This window comes from Drosophila teissieri, chromosome 3R (assembly GCF_016746235.2).
Source record: "Drosophila teissieri strain GT53w chromosome 3R, Prin_Dtei_1.1, whole genome shotgun sequence".
NCBI classification, from domain to species: Eukaryota; Metazoa; Arthropoda; class Insecta; order Diptera; family Drosophilidae; genus Drosophila; species Drosophila teissieri.
Genome location: NC_053032.1, coordinates 23865362 through 23892125, shown reverse-complemented (window position 1 = coordinate 23892125; position 26764 = coordinate 23865362). Strand labels below are relative to the sequence as shown.

General features: G+C 46.6%; 3 protein-coding genes and 1 non-coding gene across 7 annotated transcripts; 3 read left to right on the top strand and 1 right to left on the bottom strand.

Annotated features, from left to right (window-relative positions):
• Positions 1 to 7: 7 nt before the first annotated feature.
• Positions 8 to 18526, bottom strand: LOC122622662 (myosin heavy chain 95F). Of its 4 annotated transcripts, none has more exons than XM_043801291.1 (18): positions 18220 to 18526; positions 5948 to 6142; positions 5225 to 5298; positions 5036 to 5165; positions 4810 to 4971; positions 4487 to 4749; positions 4022 to 4428; positions 3210 to 3954; positions 2720 to 3152; positions 2413 to 2654; positions 2129 to 2349; positions 1838 to 2068; positions 1501 to 1545; positions 1268 to 1312; positions 865 to 985; positions 683 to 800; positions 523 to 624; positions 8 to 466 (listed from the first exon to the last, which is right to left on the bottom strand). In XM_043801291.1, the coding sequence occupies exons 2-18, from the start codon at positions 6132 to 6134 to the stop codon at positions 189 to 191; spliced, it is 3804 nt and encodes a 1267-aa protein (XP_043657226.1). In that variant the 5' UTR covers positions 6135 to 6142; positions 18220 to 18526; the 3' UTR covers positions 8 to 188. The 4 variants fall into 4 exon arrangements, with proteins under 4 accessions (XP_043657226.1, XP_043657227.1, XP_043657225.1 ...); XM_043801292.1 differs by lacking the exon at positions 18220 to 18526 and adding an exon at positions 6294 to 6443; XM_043801290.1 differs by lacking the exons at positions 1268 to 1312; positions 18220 to 18526.
• On the top strand, positions 12286 to 12369 carry Trnal-uaa. The gene has a single exon. It is a non-coding gene; the product is annotated as a tRNA-Leu (tRNA).
• Positions 18527 to 20643: 2117 nt separating the features above from the next.
• Positions 20644 to 23144, top strand: LOC122620181 (organic cation transporter-like protein). The gene has a single exon (XM_043797533.1). The coding sequence runs from the start codon at positions 21037 to 21039 to the stop codon at positions 22735 to 22737; it is 1701 nt and encodes a 566-aa protein (XP_043653468.1). The 5' UTR covers positions 20644 to 21036; the 3' UTR covers positions 22738 to 23144.
• A 1094-nt stretch (positions 23145 to 24238) lies between these two features.
• LOC122619980 (organic cation transporter protein) lies at positions 24239 to 26362 on the top strand. The gene has a single exon (XM_043797222.1). It carries the CDS (start codon positions 24518 to 24520, stop codon positions 26162 to 26164), a length of 1647 nt encoding a protein of 548 aa, XP_043653157.1. The 5' UTR covers positions 24239 to 24517; the 3' UTR covers positions 26165 to 26362.
• The last annotated feature ends 402 nt before the right edge of the window (positions 26363 to 26764 follow it).

Below are 26764 nucleotides of genomic sequence, written 5' to 3'. Positions count from 1 at the left end.
TTTCACATTTCTAATCGAATAGAGTTATATTTACTAAAAAAATGTTTCATGGACGTGGTCGCTTTTCAGTAAAATTTGACTGACAAAAAACTTATTTTCGAGTTTCGTTAGTTCCCAATTTTGACCTATTGACCATCGAAACGGCAACGTATTTGATTAATGCAGTGCCTGTTTGCTGTATTGGGGGTCTACTGTTGTTTCTGCATTGCGGCAGCTGGCCCATTCGGCTTGGCACCCAAATTCTTATAGGCCTTGCCCCCATTACGCTCCCACTCGCGGTTGAACTCGTGCTCCAGGATCTCGGCGCCGCGCTTGCGCGTCAGACCCGTCTCCTCCAGACTGAGTTCGCACATCTGCATGTCGTCCGTTCCGGCCACCAGCAGAATTGGCGGCTTGTCCGCGTGCAGTTCCATCTGGCGAGCGATCCACTGGCCATCAAAGTGGGCATACCACAGGCCGCGCTTGGCTGCAAAAGAATTAATCAATATATCTCATATTTTTATGGTCTAGATGAACACTTACTGTTGTCCGGCGCATTGGCGCGCATGAAGGGAATCCGGAAGTAGCGATGCTGGGCGGTCACAATCTCCTGGATTGGCTGCACCAAAGGCGGCTGCTTGAAGGCTGCAATAGAGATGGTTAATAATATTATACAATAACTATATCTGTGCTCTTTACTTACCGGCTTCCATGACGCTGCGTGGGGCACGCTCGTTTTCATCCATGGTGGTGCGCTTGCGGTTCTTTGCCTTCCAGGCGTGGTACACCTTCAAGCGGCGATGGAACTCCTGACGGCAGGCCTACAAAATCATGGGGTTAATCTTTTAGTTTTTTTAAAAATAATATATGTATATAAGGACTCACCTCAAGCAGCTCAATATCACAGGACGTGTTGATAGCATCACGCAGCTCCGAGTACTTCCACTTGGACAAGTCGTACTTCTGCTTGCCCAGCGCCTGTTGTTGGGCCCGAACATTTTCCGATCTGCCACAGGAATAGCAAAAGCAATTAGCATAATATTGAAGTAAATACTTTTACATAGATATGTATATCAGCGCAAGCAAACAAAGTGAGTCATTGATGGCATCAAATGTTCATAGTGACAGGATAAATAAATAACTAAAAGCCAATGGGAATTTGCTAGTAGTAATAGTAGTAGTAGTAGATGCTACAGATGATTTGGATTAGTGGGCACGAGGAGCTCATTACTTTAGGTGTTAGTAATTTAGTTAGTATGAAATGATTTCAAAACCAGCACCAACTCACTTATTCAAGTACCGCGAAGCAATGTTTGACACAACTTGTGAAAAACTTTTTCAAAAATATACAGAAAGTAAAGTAGTTAAAGTAGTAAAGAATTGTTTGTTGATTTGTTTTTTTTTTTTTTTGGTTTTTGTTTATGGTAGTCATTATCCAATTAGTGTTTTTGGGAAAGCAAGAAAAGATTGACAAAATTTACAAGAGTGGTAGACATAGGTAATTCATAAAGCGTGCTATACCTGATCAATTTGTTGGAACCCATGGGAGACGCGTCATTGACACCACTGTGTTGTGTTCGTTGGGTTGGATTGGGTGTTGGGTGGTGGTGTTTGGTTGTGGAAAGTGTGGAGTGGTTTCCGTGTGGGGGAAAAGGAAAAAGTTGGTGAGTTTTATAAAATAATTAATATATACAATATAAATGGAGAACCTAACTGGTCAAATCTGATAGGTATCTAATATTTTAACAAACAAAATATCTTTTTTGCCAATTCGAACTAAACCCCATTTAATATAGACATCACCCAATTATTTCTGGACTTGAAACTTGATCTAGGTTTTGACCATATAATTACATACTTGCGAATAACTGGTGGACTATCCTCCACCTGGCCGTTGGACTCGTTGGCCAAACGCAGGGCCAACTCGTGATCGCGTCGCTCCTGTTCCAGCTGCTGTCGGTACTTGGCATCGTCCTTGGCCTCCTTCTCCAGCTGCTCCTGCAGCGCCAAGGCCGCACGCCTATCCTCCTCCTCTTGGCGCAGGCGCTGAGCTTCCGCGGCCTTTCGTCGAGTTTCCATCTCCGCTTTGCTGTGGATTTTAGATGGGAAGCTGGTTAAGAATACAAAACTCATAGAAACTAATACGTACAGTCGCTTGTTTTCGATTTCCTCGCGCTGGCGCTGCTCCTCCGCCTCCTTGGCGGCACGCTCGGCCTCCAGGGCCTCTTGGATCTTGCGCAGACGCTCCTGCTCCTCCGCCTGCTGCTGCTCCTTAAGCTTGGTGTTCAGATCAACTGTTAGCTTGTTCATGTTGGCCATGACCACGGTGTACATCGAGTCCATTTCCCGTTGGGTAATGCGTGGATTCATCTGTTTTGGATTAAGGATTCAGTTAAGAACGATTCAGTTACACTGGCATTTACCAAGACTTACCTTGATTTTCATGATGGCATCATCGATCTGCCTGTAGATATCGTTCACCCCGCTGATAATCTCTTCGCGACCCATTTTCAGGCCACTGGCTATTTCGATTGTCTTGAGCGTATTGGTCCGGATCTTGTTGATCTTGCCAATTCCCTGGTAGCGTGGCCGATGCTGCTTGCGAGCCAGGAAACCACGGGCAATGCGCTGGGCTATAAGAACACACTTGTTGCGGTAGATGATTCGGTTGCGCACTAGGGAAGAGAAATAAGAAATAATACACGAAAGTTCATACAAAGTGGTTCAAGGGACTACTTACGCTTAATCACGCAGAGGGCTCCCAGAGCGGACTTGACCCAACGCGATCGAATCAGCCACTTCTTGACCTTGGCCACTATGGCCAGCATGTTCTCCGGATCAGAGCGCATGATGCGGTCGAACTCCACAAATTTACCCGGTCGGAAGAAGACCTTGGTGATGCCGAACTTAAAGTCCTTGGCGCTCAGATTGAGGGACTGGAACATGGCTTCGCAGAAGGTGCGAGCCGGCAGTGAAACGAGTTCCGGCGGCAGCACCGATTTGTACATGCTGTAGAGATCGGCAAAGAGAACACGCGATGGATAACCGTGCTCCATGAGTTCCAGCACCGAAATGGTGCCCGAGCACTTGAGTTGGGCCAGCGCCAGGCTGCCCTCAAACTGTCGGTCGATCATCTTGCTGTTGGGCTTGATGCAGCGTATGAAGTTGGTGCCCTGAAAGGTGGCATCATTTAGTTTCGGTTTTAGCTAAAAGTCCATCGTGTTACTTACGTTCTGCTCCAGTTTCTCCATTAGCTCGCCCAGCTGAGTCTTGAACTTGGATCCCACGGATATGAAGTTGAGCTTGCCACGCACCGAAGTGCTACTGCCCGAGGGGAAGAGGGTCTGCAGCAGGGGATTATCGCACTCCTGAACCAATCCCTCCAGCGAGGCGTGCAGGGCATCGTTGTTCTTCTCAATGAACTGCTCCGTGTTGTAGCACACAGCTCCGGCGAAGTGACGCACCAGGAAGCCCTCCTCATCCCGCAGAGTGCGGTGGGCCTTCAGACGCGAGGATCTCGGCAGACCCAGGCGGTAGTGATTCGCCCAGGACTTGTGCACCTCGGCGGTGAAGTGCGAGTACGAGGGCTTCGGCAGCTTGGACTCCTCGTCGAGCAGCGTGAAGATGCCATTCGACTTGGCCTCGATCAGCTCAATGATGTCCTGGTTATCCGTGAAAGTGATCTCCGGCACATTGAGGCCTTCGCGTTTGTACAGCTCCTGCTCGTTTTTCAGTATATTATCGTTGAAGAACTTCTGCAGCTTCTCATTGCAGTAGTTAATGCAGAACTGCTCGAACGAGTTCACCGTAAAGTACTCGAAGCCGGCGATATCGAGCACGCCGATGTAGAAGTTCGAAGCCTGGAAGGGAATGCTCTGGTTGATCAGGCCCACGATGCGATCGAAGAGTCGACTGTAGATGGCCTTGGCCAAGGCATCCCGAGCATTGCTTGCCTCGTAGATCTTTAGAGGAACCCTGCCAGAATGAACGTTTTGTTAGTCATCAAGCGATAACCATAAATCCCATCAATTTCGATCCTTACATGATAACCGTGCCCTTGAAGCCGCCGCCCTTGCTCTGCATCACTCGGGACACCAAGGCAGTGCGCAGCTCCGTTTGATCCACACCCAGCAGCCCACTGGTGATGGTCAGCGACTGCTCCGAGGCCTCCGACACCTGGCAGCCACCGCGCACATCATCGGGTATCTCCTCGAACGCAATGTTGCCCAGGTGGAGCACAGCTGCCACCAGCGAATAGATGCCAAGCTTCTCCGTATCCGAGAGGCCCAGACGGCCCAACGCCTTGTCCAGGTTGTGGAAGTGCTGGTAATCATCGATGATCGGATCCTTAAGCGGACCCTTTTGCTGGTGATTCTTCGACTTCTGTGAGCCCGGTATTAGCTGCTCCGTCTTGGCGTTGGCAAAGTACTGTGTGCAGCCCGAGAGATACTGCCAAAGAAAGTTAAGCCATGAAGAGAGAACTCAGAAATGTACGGGGAAGACCTACCCTGTAATCATCTGGCTTGCCCAAGCTCAGTTTATCCCGCAGCTGCTGTGGAGCTCCGGCGAGGAGCATGTAGAAAACATGATAGTTCCGCTCCTCGGCGCTCTGCGTGCAGATGCGACTCTTCTCCAGCAAGTAGTGCGATATGTAACCACCGACCACCTGGCACTTGGCATCGTAGTGCACCTCAATGAACTTTCCAAATCGCGAGGAGTTGTTGTTTCTGGTTGTCTTGGCATTACCAAAGGCCTCCAGCACGGGATTGGCTGCGGGAGTATAATCATTAGGAGCTGTTCCTCAAGCATGCCCAAATATGATACACTTACCATCCAATATCTTGGTCTCTATGGGACCGGCACTGTCGTGCGAATAGCACAGGTATTTCAGCAGGTATTTGGTGGACTCCGTCTTGCCGGCGCCCGACTCTCCGGACACAATGATGGACTGGGACAACTTGTACACTCGCATATCCCGTATGGCTTTATCCGCTGTGGGTGAATATTGAATTCGATTACAAACTTCTTTAATTTATAGAATATGAATTGTAGTTACCAATAGCAAAGACATGAGGTGGCAGTTCGCCCAGGGAACGACCATTGTACTTCTTGATGGTATCGGGTGCGTAGAGCTCCTTGATCTCACGATACGGATTCACGGCGATCAGAATGTTGGCCACATATGTCTGCAATTCAAGTTATTAACATGGTTTCATTTTCGTGGCTTCTTATTTTGGGTACTCACGTAGATCTTGTCTTTGTAGTAACGTGTTTTCAAATTGTCCAGAAATGTGGCCTCGTTGAGCAGCATGAGTTCGCCTGCAACATAAAATCAACTGGGTTAGTAAAACGCTGGAAATTGTACGCGTTTTATGGCCCGAACCCCCCGACCACTTTCACCCGCCTGTCTGCAGGGTTCGGAGGTCAGGTAAGCAAGCGTAGCTAACGATTACCCCACTCTTGGGTTGGGAAACACACACAGCATTTCGTCAGATCTGTCCCATCCCACTGCCCAGGGTTTCTTTCACTCAATTTGAAGCTAATTCACTGAAAAACTTCGCTCTACATAGGTGGTGGTATCTTTAATGTGAAAGCCATCTTATCGGGTTGGTAGATAAGATCGCTACCTGCTGCAGTTGAAAATGTGCCTCATAGCCCTGATATTAATGAAAGATCACTGACGTTCGAAATCTTTATCTTTACCCTACTAAACTCTTTTGGTGGTTTCGCTTTCTAGGTTCACTTAAATGATTGTTCGTAGTAAATGCTTTATATAGGGTATAAAGAAATGTTTGGTTTACGCGTATATTATGGCTTGAATGCTACAACTAAATCCAAATGGAACTGGAAAGTTCTTTGGCGATCAAGAGCAGTACTTGCACTTTCCTAACCAACTTATATAATAATAGGGGCTCAGATAAGACGCCACATCCATGTCATCAAATATTTGGGAAACTTGGTTACTTACAGTTGTCATCGTGATCCTGGGCTCCATCGCACGAGGAGTGGATATCATCGAAGTGGCACGTGCGCTTCGGATACTTGCGATCGGTGGGCGTAACCTCGAACTCCTTGGCGCCGATCTCGGTGATCCGGCCCTGTATATAGCCCTCGGCGGCGTCTCGCACCCACACCAGTTGGGTGTCCTCCAACATTTTTCGCACTGCAAATGATGAAACAGAATGAAACACTATAACACTATAATACCGAATGAATCAAACAATAGACAATTTCAATAGTTTCGCTTTTACATTTATTATGTCAGGTACAAGCGTATGGCGCGGGACAATATCAATGCGAAAAATCTTATCTACCTCGCAGTGCCAACACAGAGAGAACCGAGAACTGCGATTCCGGCCAGGTACAACGCTCCACACTGGTCGAGTGCGGAAAGACAAGTGAGTGGAGTGGAGTGGAATCAGTGGACTGGAGTGGAGCGATCGGCTGAATGGCTGGCTGGCTGGAGAGATTTCTACTGTGACTCTCGGCGAGGCATTAGGGCTACTACTACCGGTAGTGGTGCCGGTGTTTAATGGCCATTTTACCTGTGCCTTCCTCTATCTCTCTCTCTCTGCGGCTCTCTCAGTCTCTCTTCTGGGAACTGAGCCACTGAGCAGCTAAGAAACTGAGCAATCGATGAGCTGATGAGCTGAGGAACTGGTACTGGTACTGGGTCTGGTACTGGTAGTGGCTCTGGAGGTACCTTCGCCTGCCTCCCTGGCATATGGATACCATTGTTCTTTAACTGCTGTCGCTGTGGCAGTTTCTGTTTTTCGTCTGTCTCCGCTCATTTCGCCTTTCGTTTGTGTCTATTCGCTGGTTACCTTTCTTGGTCATGCACTGCCTTCTGCTTCTGACTCATGGGCGTTGTGTGAGTAGACCCGTTGATAAGCCCCCCGGCCACAGGCGAGGTCAAAATGGTAGTTACTGTCTAGCAATTTAGAGATAATAGAACACTGCATACCACCGCCAACTCGATGATGCTTAGGGATGACCCTTTTCTCCCAGCTAAATATCACTTCTCCAGGAATCCTATAAAATTGGAACGACTGTTCTACTATTTACCACTTTACTACTATTTCCCATAGAGTAGATGCATATATCCATCTGAGCTCAGCTGTACGACCTTGTTTTGCGATTTGCCAAAACACCTAGCATCACGTAGATATACACGAGCGTATAACCAAACCGCAAGCTCCCATTTGCAGCCGCGTTGCTCTGGAGCTGTAGCTCTATATATGCATATATCTGCACCTTCCCCGGCCGATATCTGATTTCGGTAAGCGAGACAGTGACGTTGGCATTACTGTTTTGGCGAGCGCGTCAAGGTGAAATCTATTTATTCAGCGCTCGCTAGGTTAATGCTGCCTGCCCTTTTTCCCCGATCTCATTCCATAGTTCCATGTCAGCTACCCAACTACCTAAAAATTGTGGCGACAAAATGCTCTCGAATTTTGTATGGGGGAACTGTAGCGGGAGACAATGGCTTTCTCAGTTCATCAAGATAAATTTGCCGCAAAGTGCTAAATTATTAAATGATTGTTAAGCCTCCGTTTGTTTTGCGAAATGAGTCAGCTTGCGTCAGTTTGTGGGACTCTGCTTTGACAGATGGGAACCAAACAGAGAACCGGAGAGACTGCTATTCTATAGATTTAGATGCCGAGATACTGGTTTTGGTGAGTGGGAGTTCTTCCAATAGAACACTTAGGAAACGTTTAGCGTAGACAGATGTATGGAAAGCAGATGTGCATTATGGGTTCTGTTAGGAAAGTAATCCACCTTCTTGCACTATTCAATTGTAACACTGAATTTTATGGTTATTTCTCATGAGCCATTGATTGACTTAATACATATAAAAGATAATAATAGTTACTATCCATTATATGCTGACTCATGCTACCTTTTAGTCTCGAAATTTGCATTTAAATTATGTCACGACCACCACATTGCATTAACAGCCAAGTGAAGTCTTATCGACCCAGAATTTTGGTGTGTTCCATATGAAGTGACTCATGTTCCTTCAGTTTTTCCCCCAACTATGTGGCTTATGCAGCATTAGGGTGGTTATTAAATGAAACTTCGATCTCGTGCTGATACCGAAGTGTTGTAAACAATTTACGGGCTGCAATGTATCCATCATAATTAGCCCAGTTTGTGGCCAGAAAGAAAGCGGAGCTTAACCCCAGACATATGGTGGAAATCGCTTTATAATGCGCCCAGGCAAATTAACAACAATTACTCAGACAATTTAACATAATCTTGATTATGCACAGAGCAAAAAATAATGATTGGCAAGCCGATGGAGGAGGGGCTTCTTCCACACACTGTTCCATATGCAAGACAGCCACTGCCAGAGTCAGAGCCACAATCACGGCCACGTTGTCGCCTTCTTCTCCTGGGCCTCCTCCACTCCTCCAGTCACTGCTCTTCAGTCCACTGCCTTCCCATATGGCTGGGCCACTCGAATCTGCTGCGCGCATGAGATGGCGGCATAAATTACAAATTGCGCAAAAAACAAGCACACACAGTGCATGCAAAAACCAAAAAAAAATGAAATAAAAAGCGAGAAGTTGCCTAGGAACCAAGTGATGGAGGTCTGAAAAAACGAAACCAGCATTTGATGGCCGTTTATGGGGGGCAGAAGAACTGGCCCGGCTGCATTCTTGGCGACGACCAGGCATGGAAATGCAGGCTCCCAAGATTCTCACTCTTTGCTCCACCCGAGGTGGCACTATGCGAACATTTTACTTCCTTGCACATTTATTTATAAATAAAGGTTAAATATTTTATAATTCATTGAAAATAACTCAATTTATTGAGGAACGTAAACAGAAATAGTTGTATACAACAAGAGTAGCAGGAAGCTTATATCATACAGCATAAATCTTTAGTTTCCGATTGGTATAAGGTGAGATTTTCTCCCAGTGCAGAACAGGCAACCAAGTGTGGCAGCAGCAAATGACTTGGCGGCGGAGGAAATGCTTCAAGGCGACATTGACAATGGACAAGAGCAGAAGCGAAGGTGTGGAAAAAATCAAGAACACACAGCGGACGGAGGCCTCCAAACGGCGGATGATGAGCTGGAGGGGATGAGCTGGAAGAACTGGAGAAACAGCCAAGTCATGTTCAAGAAGCTTATGAAATGTGAAGCCGCACATACCAAACGAACCTTTTGTGCTCCTTAAATGATGAAGTGCAGCCTGACAGAGCCACCCAAATGGGCGACACCTGCTGCAGCTAACCGGCTTATTTGGTTTTTGGTCAGTGCCCACCGTGCGTATACGTAATCCGAGCACATGCAATGACCCCACGACCCGCTAAACCCAAACCCAAACGCAAACGCAAACCCTAAGCCAAACACATGGCCCCATCCAAAACCAGGTCCGAATAGCAATTAGCCAGAAGCTAAGCCCGCAAAGCAGACGCCTCTGCGTGATTTTCTTGAAAGGCACAGAGAGTAGACAATGTTTACTTGCGAAAATTGGACGGAGTGGGTGGTGTGGGCTGTGATATCATCATGTTTACTCGCCCTCTTCCGTCGACAAAACAAAAAAAAAAGGAAAACATTGTTGCGTGCCAGCTTTATATTATTGTAATTTTCTTCGCTTTTGGAAAACGTGCGCACAATTTGCCTGTTTGTTTTCATTACTTTTTGGCAGGCATTCGTCATTGTCTATTCTGGAATTAATCAGAAGTTGCATAGTAAGCACTAAAGTCACTAAACTGTTAATGCCTTTTTGTAAGATTGTGCAATACAAATAAAGAGCTAGTTATGATAAAGTTGCTTTAAATAACTTTTAAACATAAGAGGCATATGAGATATAAAACATTGAATTTGTTAACACATTAATAAGGATTCAACCCACTTAATCAAATTAATTTAAGCAAATCAATTTAATTAAGAATCTCTTGCACAAAGTAAGTGCATTTTAATTACGCTCTCGCACGAATGTTTTAACTATGACGCTACCCAATTACCAATTATTCTAGATCACAAAGGAAATGCTCAAAAAAGCCATTGCCAGCACTTACTAATCGAAATAATGTCTGGCGATAAGATTGTCTTGGCAATTAAGCCAAGTTAATTGAACTCACCCGTGCTGGCCGAGTGCACCGGATTGTTGCTGGCATAGAAATCCATTGCGGGATCCCCAACTGCAGGCCAAACTCCTCAATAGGTTAATAGCAGTGCAATGCACTGGGGCAAAGACTTTGGCACTCAATGCAAAGGGGAACCAGGGAGTGCGAATAAGGGTGCTGGGTGCTGGGTGAGTCACCACGGGGGTTGACTGTATGTGAAACCGTTTGGGATGCGAGTGAATGCTGAATACTGGCAACTAGTTTGCTGATTTGTTGACTACCACAGTGACAATTGATTTTCACTTTTCCGCTTTTCACTATCGATTAAACACTTTCCACCATAGCTGGCAAACTTTTGCCCATCCGCTGGATTTTCCAATGAGATGCAGCTTTTCACTTTTAATTGAGTTTTCTCGATTAGTTTGTGGCCATTGCACAATTTATGCCAATTTCTGACCTACATTAAGAGCTAAACACAATTTTGGATCGAAAGCAGACGCGTGTCGAGATATATGGTGTATATATAACTGGGAAATTGCTTGCGATGCTGAACTTTTGACATCAAATGCAACTTGTGTTGCTGCTGTTTTTGCCAAGATGATGATGATGATGTTGCCACAGCTGCTGCTGCTGCTGTTGCCGTGCAGTTTTCACCCAGTAACCGAGTTCTACGATTCGGGCAACCGCCCCGAAAAAAAGGAAACGACAAAACCGATTGAGAATTCTAAGAGGGCGACGGACACACGTGGCGTGACAACTGCAGCAAACGCGCGACATGCACTGCAGATTGCCGGATTCTGGGCAGGATGCCCCGCATGGAAACACGGGGTGGCTGCTCATCGTGTATCTCCAGCATATCGTATCGTTTACGGCATTCGGCTTCGTTAGCTGCCAACTGCGCCGAATCCGCAATTACCGATGGCACACGGATGGTGGCAGTAGTAGTGGTGGTGGGTGGGTGGCACAGTAATAATTCCAGCTGCGTGCCAGGCACATTTTATATCATTCCCCACACTCAACGAGGGTTTTATTTGTTTGTGCCCCAATTCGGGAGCGGGATCAAACAATGGCACCCGTGGCACTTGCCTCAAGTGCGACGGAGTCATGGCAGCCGCTCCATGTTGCACCAGGAAGTCGCCTCGCGGCAATGCAGCGGCGTGAATAACAACTTCCGGATTTAACTACGCATACAGCAGGGGTCAAGCGAGTAGATCTTGAGATGGATCACCAATAATATCACTAGTTCGAAGATGCAGAAAACTAACAAATAATCCCATAATAGGTTAATAAAGTTAAGGTTTAAGTTAAGGTTGAGGTAAAGTTAAGTTAAAATCTAAGTACAACTTTGCTGACCGCAGACGTATGAATAATAGTCATTTAAGTGAATATATATACTACTTTCCATACTCGTGACTATCCCGCGCTGCTTATGTTTCACTCCAATTGGCAAATTGAGTTATTCACACGCAACAGCTGCTTGACTGGGGCATTCAACAAGGGGTGTAATGGGTGTTATGCTACATGGGTTGGGTTAAGAGCAAACTTTTCAAAGCTCCTCGAATTCTGGTAAACAAAGCGATTAGGGTGGAAGCAACAAAACAAAATCCGAGCTGGATTAGCGATTCGCATTCGAAAGATGCATCTGATAGCGACATCACAAGAGCTTTTCCTACGAGCTTTCTAAAAAGCAAATGGGATGGGATTGGATGGAACGGATAAAGCAGTTCAGCGGGCTGTGACGTACCTGAAAATGTGAAAATCAGGGGGTTGCAAAGGGGGGGAGGAACACGAGTCCATTGTTTGCCTATCTGCTGTTCTGTAATCGCTTGATCAATACCAACAAACGGAACGAAACGAAACGAAACAAAGCGAAATGAGAGCGAAAATTTGCAAAAAACACAATTATTCACGAGTGCAGCAAACCATTCTATAAATAACTATGCGAATGGGTATAAATTATTATAAATTTCCTATCAAGGATAATACCACTATGTATTTAAATAAATATAATTAAGCAGTAGTCAGTAGTAGTCATTTGAATAACTAATCACTATGCAAACAAACAGATAAACAATTGTATGCATGTACTTAACATACAACATACTTATTCTATATATAGAGGGGGAAAAACACCCCTTTTTCCCCTTATTCATCCTCCATCGAAAATGGCACTGGCTGCCAGGCAGCCGTTCGGTTAAACAGCTCTTTTGTCGGCGATTCTGCAAAGTCAGGTTGGCCGAGCGGTCTAAGGCGCCAGATTTAAGCTCTGGTTCTCGAGAGGGAGCGTGGGTTCGAACCCCACACCTGACAATGGTTGCGTTCTTTTTTAGTTTCTCACTTTTTTCTGTTTAATACTTATTTTTACACACCCATTACTCGCACCAGTTGATTATGCCCTTCTTAGTAGTCAAACTTTCGGCATAAGAGCAGTTTTCTTCCAAAAGTTCTTAGTGGAAACAGCTTGACTTGCTTCAAATATTTTATTTCACCCCTAATGCATTATAAAATAGGGGTAATGATGTTATTATCTAATGTAACACTACGTTTCTTGCCCTTAAAGGTGTTGATAAGAAGTGCATGCCTCGCATGTTGAAGTATGATTCACTGCCAATAAATACCATACCATATGAACTTCTAGCTTGATTTTAAAAGCCATTTTCCCCTTTTACATTTCATACTGCCCATTTAAAGTCCAAAATGGCTTAAAAAATCGTGTCATTCTGTGTGTCATGGAAAACTGTTCTACCGTTGCGAGCGACGAGGTTCAGCTTCCGGTTTGGCCAAAAGACCCGCAGCCGATGACCAAAACCGAAACCAAAACCAAAACCAAAGCCCTTAACTCGAACCAAAAGCCAAAGCAAACACAATAAATGACCGTTGTTGCCGTTGCCTTTGCTGAATAATTAATAATCATGTTCGTTATGCGCCTATTGTTTTGGCATGCGCTTTGTTATGCATTCTGTTGCATTGCGCAATGCTGCTTGGAAATGGTCAAAATGAAAAGACAGTTAAGGAAATGCACACGGGTACGGGGGTTAAGGGCAAACTGTTGGCCAAAAGGGGTTGCCTATCGGGCTGAAAAGGGAAAAGCTGGTAATTAATGGAAACAACACAGGTTGTTTATTTGATTTGCCTCGCGGCGAAACTTTTAGAAATGTGAGAAGAAGATGATCTACGAAAGATACTTGGCCTTTCAAATCAATTGATTTAGATGGGGAAATTTGTGGGGAAAATTATAAATAATTGGGGAAACTGAAGCAAAGCGGTGGCAATTAAGTGTTATGAGAAATTTTCAATTTGAAACCCCACATTTGATTTGGTTTTATTGAAGCCCTATCAATTCCAACCATTTCGATTTATGGATTCCCTTACAGTTGGCATACGAAATTGAGAAATGCTTTTGTTATCTAACCCATTGCCATATTTTCTGGTTTACTCTGCTGGGTGACCCATTTCTTTTAAGAGCCCTTTGGTGTAGCATATTTGTGCCACTTCCTGGCACAAGCATAACCCGAAACAAAGAGTAGGAAAACGAGAAGACGCAAAAAATAATATTGCAAGCGAAACAATTGCCAACATTTCATAACGAAGAAACCAGCTCGTATGCCATTCTACCACGGTGGAAAACCAAAACATTTCAGACACAAAGGAAAATTAAAGCAAAGTCGAAACGAGACAGCGAACCACGAAAATTGTGTAATAATTGCGACACTTTCCTGGGTTACAACCCATGAACAACCCACGAACAACTGGAGGCAATTTGAGGCCAAAAGCGCTGAGAAAGAAGCTCACAACTTATAACTCACAGTCCGTTAGCGAATCGTTCAGCTTTCTGTGGCTGAGCATTTCATCGGAATCCAATGAGCATTGTTGGCCAGATTGGCATTGTTCAGCCAGAACCGATCTCCTATGATCCCAAAACCAGTTGCGTTCGCCATTCCGGCCAGTTCCTTGACCATCTTCCGATATCAATATCAAGTTCAACCAGTCAAGACCAAGGCCTGCTCACGTGATCCAGGAGCCCAGGGAACCGGGTCCGCGAGGATGGCGAGGAGGCACAGGGACGCACTAACGGTGCGACAGGTTCAGGTTCGGATTCGGACTCGGACTTGGGCTCAGATTCGCGATTGTGCAGCGCGGGGGCCACAAAACTCAGCAGTGCACTGGTCGAAAATGTACTAACTTTTTTCACTTACTTAAGATAGGAGTTAAGGCAATTATGTTGATTAGGTGACCCCAATCAACTGCAAAGGTGACCCAGACATATGTAAATATACATAATAATAAGTATTCCTGACATTCTGGTCAGAAATGAAAAAATCAAATCGATAGACAATCCATATTATTCCAGATTGAAGTAGCTGCCTTTCCCTAACTGTAGCGACTGCATGGATTTAGAAGCCATCGCTGGGCAACCAGTTGAACTCGTTTTGGCCGCAGATTTTGCAGCTGCCAGTGGCCACTACCAAATGCGATCAGAGTGATGAGTCACTCGGTCTAAATGCTCCAACTTGGCCCATCCGAATAGCCAAAAAAACAAAAAAGGGGAAAAAGAAAAGGGGGAAAATTGGTCGAAAAGCAATTACACTTGCAACAATAGAAGTTGCAGCGGTAAAATTTATGGCCCAAACGTCACAGAACAACACAAGTTTGGTTCGCTTTACCGAAAGCGGGAAAACGCAACGGTGACGGGGCCAGAGTTCACTGTACCGTAAAGCGTTGGCAAGCAAAACGCTGAGCATGCGCAAAAGTCACAACCGAAACAAGTTTTCGTAGCGTTTTGTTTTTCAATCTCTCGCCTCTGTTATTTGCCATCTCTGTACGATTTTGTTCATAATTTTTTTCGTATTTTAGTTTAGTTTTAAGTTTTTCATGCCCCACAAATGCCGAGTCGAGTGCTTTTGGCTGCAGTGCGGGTTCAATGACTTGGAATTGTTTAAAAAAAACAAAAAAATGAAGCGGCGAGTTGGGGGATTATTTAAGGCGAAGAAATGACTGTCGATAGTTAAACGTCGAGCAAGTGGAACCAATTAATGCGGACCAGTCAAAAGAAATGAAATCCGTAAAAAGCCGGAAAACTACCGACAATTGAAAAGCGTTTTTTCTCTCCGAGCCAAACCGGCAATTAACGCTGCTCGTTTCCTACAATTCGGAGATGCAATTAAAATGCAAATGCTAACCGCTGGCTATCCGGAGATCCAGACCCAGACCCAGATCCGAATCCCATTTCCATTCCCATGCCCATTGCCATTGCCACTGCCATTAACCAAGTCATTTCCAGACGTTGATGGATTTGTGTGACGACCCTATAAGTCATTTTCCCCGACACATGTTCACAGATTTTCCATATGGCGGCGACCTGCAAGTCGTTACTTTGCACTTGGCGCACATGTAAGTATGGGGGAGAAAAAACATGGAGCACCATTTTTAAGGCTGCCCTCCTCACTTTGTTTATTTGGGGTCACATTTGGGGCTTTGTGTTAGCCAACCAGTCAGCCGTTGTTTTGTTTTTTTGGGCGGTCTGTGTGTGGTTCCCAAATATGTGTTATCGTTTCAACATTTAATCTTATCGCGGTTCTCAGCACAATTACCCGTTTGACGACCGCCAGAAAAATGCCAGGCAAATATAATTATTTTCGTCCGTTTTGCTTGTAATGCGAACAATATAACAATATAACCAAATTTATTGGCCACACAGTTCCACAACCAGTCAATCGCAGAAAGTCGAGCCTCTTTCCCATCGAAGTCTTTAGCTATGTAAATCTATTTTCAGTCTCTTTGTTTTAAACGAATGTTTAATGATTGAAAAATTATAAATAGACTGGTAGTCATTAATCAAACGAAAGTAACAGTTTATCACAAAAAGTTACAGATGATGGGATTATGGATTTTGAATTTAAATGTTACTGCAAATAAGGGAAGTCGTTTGTAACCATAAAAATAGACATAGTCATTATTATCATAAATGATTCGCATTGGATAAGTTGTTGAAGTTTAAGCTGGAAATTATTCGTTTATTTAGGGTTTAAAAACGAATTTCTATCTTATCTTATCCTAGTTCGAAGTTTAGTTTGTATAGTTTGAATCAAAGTTGTTGTTCGTGGTGCGAAATATATATTTTTGAGCAGGAAACTGAAACGGCACTTTCCTTGCATATATTGATCCAATATTTTACAAGCACGTGTGGCGTTAGCCCCACAAAAAAACAAAGAGTACATGAATAAAACAAGAGGGGCATGTACATAAAAAATCCATCAACGAAGCCACGTTAAGAGCAAAACACATCTCGAATTATGCTAATCGACTATCAAAACAAAAGCTGCAATTAAACCACACACTCTGGCTGACTTTCACTGCGAATCTCTGAACAATCGTCGTCGGCCGTTTCAGTGTTTCTCTTTTTGTATTATATGCAAATTGGTCTAACGCATCGCGAGTCCAACTCTTGGCCACTCCAAAAAGTGGATTTCCTCCGTCCGACGACTTTGTGCTACATACTTTGCTATATTCCCCGATCATAGGTTCCATATAATATGGGCAGCTGTCGGCGCTGACAATGGACGGCAGAGATGAGGATCGTGATCCTGGGTTCCTGTCAGCTGTGTGGCGCGTGTTGGCAATCGCTTGCCACCCGGCGAGGGGGAGGTCACGTCGGGTTGAAAAGGGGGTTGAACGGGGCTTGAGTGACAGCCAGCACAGGGACAGCGACAGGACTTCCTCCTTCAGCGCACCGCAAGGATCTCGAATTATGCGGAATTATATGGCCAACGCGTAAGAGCTCACCCTTGTACGAGTGTTAGGTGAAATGATACAGTGATACCTCAGCCAACCCATTAAATTTGTATTATAAAATGTTGTGAATCCACTACCAGCTAAAGTAAAACAAGCGTTTAATGATCTTAGATGTTACCAGGTGAAAGGGAAATATGTATTAACGATTCAGTGTTAGCACCCATATAAACGTTCATGTTTGTTCCTGGCCAGCGATTCCTGTGAAAAAGGACCCGCTCCTCACCCCCCGGGAAAGGTAAATACCCTTGCCACATGAAAGGGTATCGACGAACCCGTTTAATTGGCTTTAAAGTGCTCACAATAGGTTGGGCACGTCTGCAAACATGGACACGCATGCGCAGGAGCGGCGTCCAGATCCCTGCTCCTCCAGCTCCCTGCATTTTCTCCCCATACTTTTCCACATAAATAAACGAAATGTGCCTCGAATGGAGAATCAGAAGGCCAGTGGATCGGGGAGAACGACACTTGTGTCCCTGGTGGGGGAGCTCCAAGAAATGTTTGCTCATTTCCGCACTCAATTAAAATGGTCGGGACACAAATCTATCTTTGAGTTTGCTTTACAAACCCAACAACAACAACAATGACGTTGACATGGGCCCCTGCCTATAAATAGAATTATGTACACATGTATGTACACAAGGAACATGGAACATGGTACGTATGTACATATGTTTGTGTGTATATGGTTGTGGGTGCGGGATGTGGATGAGGATGCGTGGTAGGAGGACAGCTGTGGGAATTGCAGGAATGGTGGTGACATTTGCTGTTGCTGTTGCGACTGCGCACTCTTTTTGTTCGACTCTTGCTGAGCCTCCTGTTCTATAGAGAACTATTAATATTGGAGGGCAAACATATAATACAATATGAATCATGGTGATACACTGAAAATACTGAACTGTGTGCAAGGTATTACGACTTTCAGTAAATACCTAATTGATAGGTAACTACTTTGCAAGGAAATTCTAAATAAATATTAATAGTCTCTAATGAAATATAAGAAAACCTGCTACTAATGCACATTTGCTTCCAAACAATAACAAGTAAAATGTAATGCAGTTTAATTAATAAACCAAAAACGATGCCCAGTTGAAAGTGCTGCTATGTAGGGTATAGTCACTTCCGCGATTGCTAATCGATTTCTTGATTGCACCACTGGCATAACTGTATGTTACATACATATGTAGGTAACCGATTTTCGTGGACAAGAATGTGCCAATGTCAGGCGGAAAAGGCGAAAAGCGAAAAGCGCAAGTCAACAGAAAGCAAGTGGCACCAAATCCCAAGCCTTCACAGGTGACCAGGTGACCACTCGCAGTCGGGGTGTTTTTGTTCTAACCCCTTAATCCTCTAGAGATATTGGGCACTTACCTGAAGACGGCGGCCGATCTCGTCGTGCGTGAGTAACTGGTAAATGGGGATTATGTTTCCGGGGACGCACACACACACATTGATGAAGGCGCTGCCCACTTGGAATGTACTCGGATCTACTCCGCGGATTTGGCTTGCTTCGAATTTAGAACTTGCAATTTATTCCCACGCGACACTATTCCGAAAAGTTTCTAACACTTGAAGTATTTTCAGCTGAGTGTTGTGTTTGTTTGTCTCGTGTTTAGCAGTTTTGATTTGAAATCCCAGCGGCGATCGAAAGACGACGAGCGTTGCGAATCGCGTACCGTCGCGTTGGTAGATCGAGTCGAACTGAAACCGCTTGTCAACAAACAATCCACTTTTGTTCGATTTCGAAAAGCAACGGCTCAGAAACAACAACAGCAACACGCGCGAATCAGCTGGTCGCTAGAGGTGGGCAAGTGCCGATAGTTAGTGCGCACAATCTGCGGTTCAGTGTGACCGCCCGTTCATTTTGGCGCTAATCTTAAACGTACGTTACTTTTCAAATTTGCAATGGTTTGCATCGTATTAAAATTACTCGCTTATAAAGTATTTGTATTGCCTTCAGAGAATTGGAGTATTTGGTACTTATCCTAATAATCCGGCTAAATAATCAGATCTTTAAAAAATATTATTTTTAGTCTTACTTTTTTTTAGTAAGCCAAGCTGATTACTCCGCGATAGAATCATTCAAGATCCATCACTTTAAGATACTCTCTTCTTGTGGTAAAACATAAGTAAAAATTGGATACGCTCTAGTTGTAAGTATAATCCGTCAACTCTTCAATAAGATTCGCCGCTCATTGTGCAGCTTTTTAGTATAATAAAGAAGATGCAAACGAAACTGACCAAGTTTGAATGGAATGGATGAAGAATGCGGCGTTATCAAGTGGTTCACTCTTGTGCAACACCTGCACCACGACTGGCCCAGAGTCGCTCTGCTTTATCCGGCAGAATACTCAGTACTTAGTACTCAGTACTACTACAATTATTTCAGAGCAAGAAGATTTGGCGACGTTTCAAATTGTAGAATATATCGAGCGAGGCTGCTTACACAGGTGCGTTGTAGGTAGGTTTAAACAGTATCTTCATGCAATATTAAAAGCAACTGGGTGGGCTCGTATGTTTGCTGCCTTTATATTTTTAGCTTAGTGACGTGGAGCAGGACAATTGGTGCCCACATAGCACCCGTACTTTATTTTTAAACATACAGAGGGGTTGTTTACTCGGCAAAAAGTGAGGTGACTAATTGCGTTCCTTTCCTTAACTTTGGCAGCTACCAGGAGTTACGAGGATGGCGGCATTCTGCGGATCAAATGTTCCGCCCGCCTTTGTTGCAAGATGATACCTCGTCTAGAGATTGGGATACATAACAGTGGCGAAGGAATGAGACGAGGGTGAAAGAGGAGCCATTGTATCGTACGATTTTCCGCCTTTGATTTTCGCTCTCACAATGGGTCAGCGCCCCGCTTATTAATTGAGCTCAATTAGGAGCGTCTTTATTAATTGTCATGGGGGTATATTCGTTTTCACAAACTGTAGAAACAATATATACAATTGAATTTCTCCAACTTTGTAACACTAGACTTTCATGTTGACAATACCAAGAACTACGAGTCGGTGAACTTATAGATACAGCTGTATATTTAGTACAAGCTATGATTTCCTAATGAACGGCCATGGGATCACTGAGTTCTTGCTAATAAAGAGTGGATTTTCCCCGAGCAAGAAGAGGTATACCCTAGTCGCCACTCTCAGTTGCAGCCATTTCTTCGTGTTTTTTGCGAGACCCGCTTAATTGTCTGCCGCAGCGCAGCTCAATTGGCAGTGAAAGAGAGCGCTTGAGGAAAGTCTTGAGTGATTGAGAATGTGATCGTGATCGCCTGATTGACGAACGACTGCCATCCGATGTGGCAACCGAGTTTCCACTTATGTACATACATATGTATGTATATAACATGCCAGACGGCGAGCGGCTGTGCAAATGGAAATTGGTAGAGGATTTCCCGGTAAGTGGCCGGGGATCGGTGTAATGTGCTACCAACACGACTAGGGGTGGCTGCCAGCCATTTCACCACCTACTTACTCCTCGTCCGAGAGGAGAGTGGTGGTATCTGCCACTGCCACTGCCATATTGGTGTCTTGGCATTAGAGAGCCGCTCTCCCGATTCCAAGGATTCCAACGCTTCCAATTCCACTGAGAGTGCGCCTGCAGCCGGCGTTTGCGTTTGTTTGCCCGTTCTTCGGCTCGCACTTAACATAAACAGTCGCATATATCCGAGTAACAGAGAGGGTCGGATATATAGCCGCTTTTGTTGGCCCTGTCGGTCGGCTATCGCTATGAGCTATTGCTGTTAGCTTCGGTGTGGATTGGGTTTGGATATTCAGTTTGGTTTCGTTGGCCCGAGGTGACGCATCTGGATAGCGGAGTGCCGGTTTCTTGCGCGCAGTAGCCTTGTTTCCATTTCCACCGTGGACTCACTGCCTCTCCTCCCTGGCCAACGTATTTTGGCAACACGTGTTGGCCGATAATTGCCGGAACCGGGACGGAGAATTCTCGCTCTTTCTCTAGGGAGCAAAGTACACGTCAACGGAGCAGAGAGTCCACTTGTATTTCTGGGCAAACTTGCGAGTGCGAGTGCGTCGACATCACGAGATTGTGCCAAAAAAGCATAGCGTTTCCGATTTTGTGATTCATTCTACCGGCGCCACTCGACGAAGTCAGCTGCGCGAACGGAATCTAATATTCAGACTCTCGTGGACTCTGGACAAAAGTGTTGAGTGTGGAGCTACGCCATGGGCTATGACGAGGCCATCGTCCATCTGGGCGACTTTGGACGCTACCAGAAGATCATCTACTCCCTCATCTGCCTCACATCCATTCCAGTGGCCTTCCACAAGCTGGCCGGAGTGTTCCTGCTGGCCAAGCCCGACTTCCGATGTGCCCTGCCCTTCGAGAATGGCAGCAGCTACGAGTTGTCCCCCCACCTGTGGAACCTATCGTATCCGCAGAACGAGAGGTGCTCCTACTACGATGTGGACTACTCGGAGGCGTATTTGAATGGCAGCATTCCGCGGAGCAGCAACAACACCAAGAGCTGTACCAGCTACGTTTACGATCGGAGCAAGTACCTCAACAGTGCGGTGACCGAGTGGAACCTGGTTTGTGGCAGGGATTTCATGGCCGCCACCAGCGATTCACTCTTCATGCTGGGCGTGCTCCTGGGCAGCATTGTGTTTGGCCAGCTGAGCGACAAGTACGGAAGGAAGCCCATCCTCTTCGCCTCGCTGGTCATCCAGGTGCTGTTCGGTGTTCTGGCCGGAGTGGCTCCGGAATATTTCACGTACACGTTCGCGAGACTGATGGTGGGTGCCACCACTTCGGGTGTGTTCCTGGTGGCCTATGTGGTGGCCATGGAAATGGTGGGTCCGGACAAGCGCCTGTACGCCGGCATCTTCGTCATGATGTTCTTCTCCGTGGGCTTCATGCTGACGGCGGTCTTTGCCTACTTCGTCCACGACTGGCGCTGGTTGCAGATTGCACTAACTCTACCCGGACTGATCTTCATGTTCTACTACTGGATCATTCCGGAATCCGCCCGCTGGCTGCTCTCGAAGGGACGCAAGGATTGCGCCATCGCCAACATGCAGAAGGCGGCGCGATTCAACAAGGTGGAGATCAGCGATGAGGCATTGAGTGAGCTGCTCGATGAGGGTGAAAACTCCGAGGAGAAGGCCAAGCAGAAGCTGGAGGACTTGGAGCAGGATGAGGGACCACCGCCCTCCGTGTGGGATCTCTTCTGCTATCCCAATCTCCGGCGCAAGACGCTGCTCATCTTCCTGGACTGGCTGGTGACCAGTGGCGTGTACTATGGACTCTCGTGGAACACCAACGACCTGGGCGGCAATGTGCTGCTGAACTTCGTCATCTCGGGTGCCGTGGAGATACCAGGCTATATATTCCTGCTGCTGACCCTGAACCGCTGGGGCCGGCGATCGATCCTCTGCGGCACCCTGGTGACCGCCGGTCTCAGTCTCCTGGCCACGGTCATCATTCCGGAGCGGATGCACACGCTCATCATCGCGTGCGCCATGCTGGGCAAACTGGCGATCACCGCGTCGTATGGAACCGTTTACATATTCTCCGCCGAGCAGTTCCCAACCGTGGTGAGAAACGTGGCCCTGGGCGCCGCCTCCATGGTGGCTCGCATCAGTGGCATGATGGCACCATTCCTCAAAGTGTTGGCCACCATTTGGAAGCCACTGCCGCTGCTCATCTGCGGATCGCTCTCCTTGGCGGCCGGGTTGCTCTCGCTCCTGCTGCCGGAGACGCACAATAAGCCCATGCTGGAGACCATTGCGGATGGCGAGCGTTTCGGCAAGAAGACCAAGGGCGATGTCTACCTGGAAACGGGCCAAGAACTGCGAACACCGGAGGCGCAGCCTCTCAAGGGATCAGGCGACACAAATGGATCAGCCAATGGCCACAAGTACTAGAGCATCTCGGGGCCAGAACTTAAGAGTTTCCAGAATTTACAGAACTTAGAGACTACAGACAGGGCATCTAGAAGTCGGTCAGGCCAAAGGCAGGGCATTTACCTTTAAAAAATAGCGCAAGTATTATACAAAATTCTGAAATCTCACACGTAACCAAAAACGAAAAGACCAGACAAGAAAACATTGTACGTAAAAGAAAGGGTAGCAACAAATAGATCATAACCCTTTAAGCATTTAGCCGGGTGATGAGAAGCGGTCTTATAAAGAGGGTTACGATTGGGGTAGGTTTTCCCCGGAAAATCAGCTGGAAAATGCCCCGTGTTGCTGCATAACTTATTCCTATACCTATGTTTAACTTTAGCTTACCACTTATATGTAGTAGATGATTTTGAAATAAACGTACTTTTCCAGAGATTAATGAGTGTTCCCCTCCTCCTGCTGGCTGACCCCTCGTAAACCCGGACAGAATGTCTGGCCTTTCCATTAGTGAATTCGAAACGTGTTTCCGCTGTGTTTATTTTCGTAGTCGTTGCTTATCAGCGCCCAAAACACGAGACTCTTGTTCGAAACTCATTTGATAGCCATTCCAAATCACGAGATTGCCAAGTGCTTAGCTATAAACCCAATCATATGTATAGTATAGCTGAAAGCAGAAAGAACTCATATAGCTTGGAATGCGAATCATAATCGTACGATTCTTGGGGCGACCACATAATGTTGCATTATTCACATAATGGTGCACCAGTGCACCATGTTCTTGGCACTTTTCAATTAATATTTAAACAAGCCAGCCCATGTTTGAGATAAGAAACGGAAGTATACTACTTTTAAGAGAAATCTACTTCAATGAGAGAGACTCCCCATTCGATTAGAAGAGCAGTCCGTGGAAGAGTATCTATAGTAGTATCTATAAGCATGCGTATGTGGGATCCCATATACCTACTATCAACACACAGACGTGGTCGCAATATTGGGATATGCTTACTTTGAATTGAATGAAGTCGAAATTCGAATTTTTCATATTGATTTTCATTTATTAGACAAATTTTATTAGTTTGTTGTGCCCAACATCGGAATCTTTGTTCCGCTGGCAGACAGCTTGGAATTCGGAATCGCACCACAAACGGTGGACTCTTTCTTTGGTCAGAAGATGTTCCTGCGGGCACCAATTGACATCGTACGATGTCCAAATCAGTGAGGCAGCTGCCACTTCCCCGCCCCACGATTCCCCGCCTCAGCCCCGATTTCACCCCCGTTCTGAAATGGAAGTTATTGATTCTATTTAGAGTTTCCTAATGCGGATCGCTGATCAATAGATTGGCCACGGGGTTGAACGGCCAGCGGCAGCGGCAGCGGAGAGCTGCTCTACCACACACACGCACACACACACACACACTGATAGACTGGTACCGCTCGCACAGACACGCTGATAAGGCGGGCGTTCTGTTCTGGGTTCGCACAAACCCTCGATGCTCTCTGTGTTTTCAGTCTGAGACTGAGGCAGCTGGCGAGCGGTTGATCGGGCGCTCCAATTCAGTCCGAGATTCGCTGGACAGAGATTCGCTGTGGTACTGGATAGTGCTGCTGCTGTGGCAGCTGCTGTTGCAACCTGGTTCCGTTTCTCCAACCAGATTGTTGCTCAATCGAACGGGTTCATCGGGCGTATACGCAACCAGACGCGTTAATAAGTTTATAAATTACGCATACGTCACGGTGCCGCGTGTCAGTTATCGTACGACAACGCCGAACCTCAGGTGTTACACCTGGCACCACTCCAGCCATGGGCTACGACGACGTCATCACCCACCTGGGTGAATTCGGACCGTATCAGAAGCGCATCTACTATCTGCTCTGCCTGCCGGCCATAGTCTGCGCCTTCCACAAGCTGGCCGGTGTGTTCCTGCTGGCCAAGCCCGACTTCCGATGTGCCCTGCCCTACGAGAATGGAAGCACCTACGAACTATCGCCCCACCTGTGGAACCTTTCATATCCGCAGGACGATAGGTGCTCCTACTACGATGTGGACTACACCGCGGAGTACCTGAATGGCAGCATTCCGCGGAGCAGCAACGAGACCAAGACCTGTTCCCGCTACGTCTACGATCGGAGCAAGTACCTCAACAGTGCGGTGACCGAGTGGGACATGGTGTGCAGCCGCAGCCTGCTGAGTGCCACCAGTGACTCGCTGTTCATGCTGGGCGTGCTCCTGGGCAGCTTCATCTTTGGCCAGATGTCCGACAAGCTGGGCCGCAAGCCCACCTTCTTCGCCTCGCTGGTGCTGCAGCTAATCTTCGGCGTGCTGGCTGCCGTGGCGCCCGAGTACTTTAGCTACACGATTTCCCGGATGATTGTGGGCGCCACCACATCGGGCGTCTTCCTGGTGGCCTATGTGATTGCCCTGGAGATGGTGGGCTCCTCGTATCGCCTCTTCGCCGGCGTGGCCATGCAGATGTTCTTCTCCGTGGGCTTCATGCTCACTGCTGGCTTTGCGTACTTCATCCACGACTGGCGCTGGCTGCAGATTGCGCTGACCTTGCCGGGATTGCTCTTCCTCTGCTACTACTGGATCATTCCGGAGTCGGCCCGTTGGCTCCTGCTGAAGGGTCGCAAGGACGAGGCCTTTGTGATCATCGAGAAGGCGGCCAAGGAGAACAAGGTGGAGGTGCCCAGTGAAATCTACGAGCAGCTGGTGGACGAGGTGGCCGAAAAGAAGAAGCAGGACGAGATGACCGCCTCCCAGCCGGCGGCCACCGTGTTCGATCTGCTGCGCTATCCCAATCTGCGCCGGAAAACCCTGCTGATCTTCTTCGATTGGTTCGTGAACAGTGGCGTGTACTATGGACTCTCGTGGAACACCAACAACCTGGGTGGAAACCAGCTGGTTAACTTTGTGATCTCTGGTGCCGTGGAAATACCGGGCTATACGCTGCTCCTCTTCACGTTGAACCGCTATGGTCGTCGCTCCATCCTGTGCGGCACCATGTTGGTGGCCGGGATCAGTCTGCTGGCCACCATCTTCGTGCCGAGTGACATGAACTGGCTGATCATTGCGTGCGCCATGATTGGCAAGCTGGCCATCACCTCCTCGTATGGCACCATCTACATCTTCTCGGCGGAACAGTTCCCGACGGTGGTGCGGAATGTGGGTCTGGGCGCCTCCTCCATGGTGGCACGCGTGGGTGGAATACTGGCACCGTATCTCAAACTGCTGGGCGAGATCTGGCGCCCACTGCCGCTGATCATCTGCGGCGCTCTGTCCCTCACCGCTGGACTGCTGTCGCTGCTCCTGCCGGAGACGCTGAACAAGCCCATGCCGGAGACCATCGAGGATGGGGAGAACTTTGGCAAGAAGCCGGCGCCGCAGGAGGCCGCCGAGGAGGGCGGCACCCAGGAGCTGGCCGGGATGCTCAACGGAAAGTCGGCCTAATTGCAGCCGGGCACTTAATCACTCAATCTACACTGATGGCCTCAATTGGCCAGCGCTCTGGTCATTCCAACGAATTTAAGCATTTAAGCATTCAGCGCACTTTCATTTTTTCAGAGATGTATATTGTTCAATTCATTCCATTTTCTCAGCTCTATCTATTTGTTTACATTTGTTTACCTTTGCAAGCGATTTAATAAAAGTCACTCATATTTAAATCGTATTTGCGAACAAGTTTCGTTCTGTTCAACGAACTTTGTAACCACTTTGTTTATTGAGGCGCCCCTCAGTTCATAAAACGAACATATACAATTCGCTTATTATAGAATTAGGTCTAAATGGTTGGCTGATAAGAAAATGCCATAATCTCGTCGAGTGCAATCTCCTAGTGCACTTGCTCACCCAGCCAACTCACGGCTCCATATGGAAACATTCAAATTTGGTGCTCATTAATCAAGTTAATAGCGTTCCCTTCGCATATCAGTGGCTGTGATAAAACTGAATATTGTCAGTTGACAGCGCTGTCCGTTGATAAGCGAATCAAAGCCACAGAACTCATATGGCCACAGCCATAAGTACATATGTTCGATTTAATGGACTGAT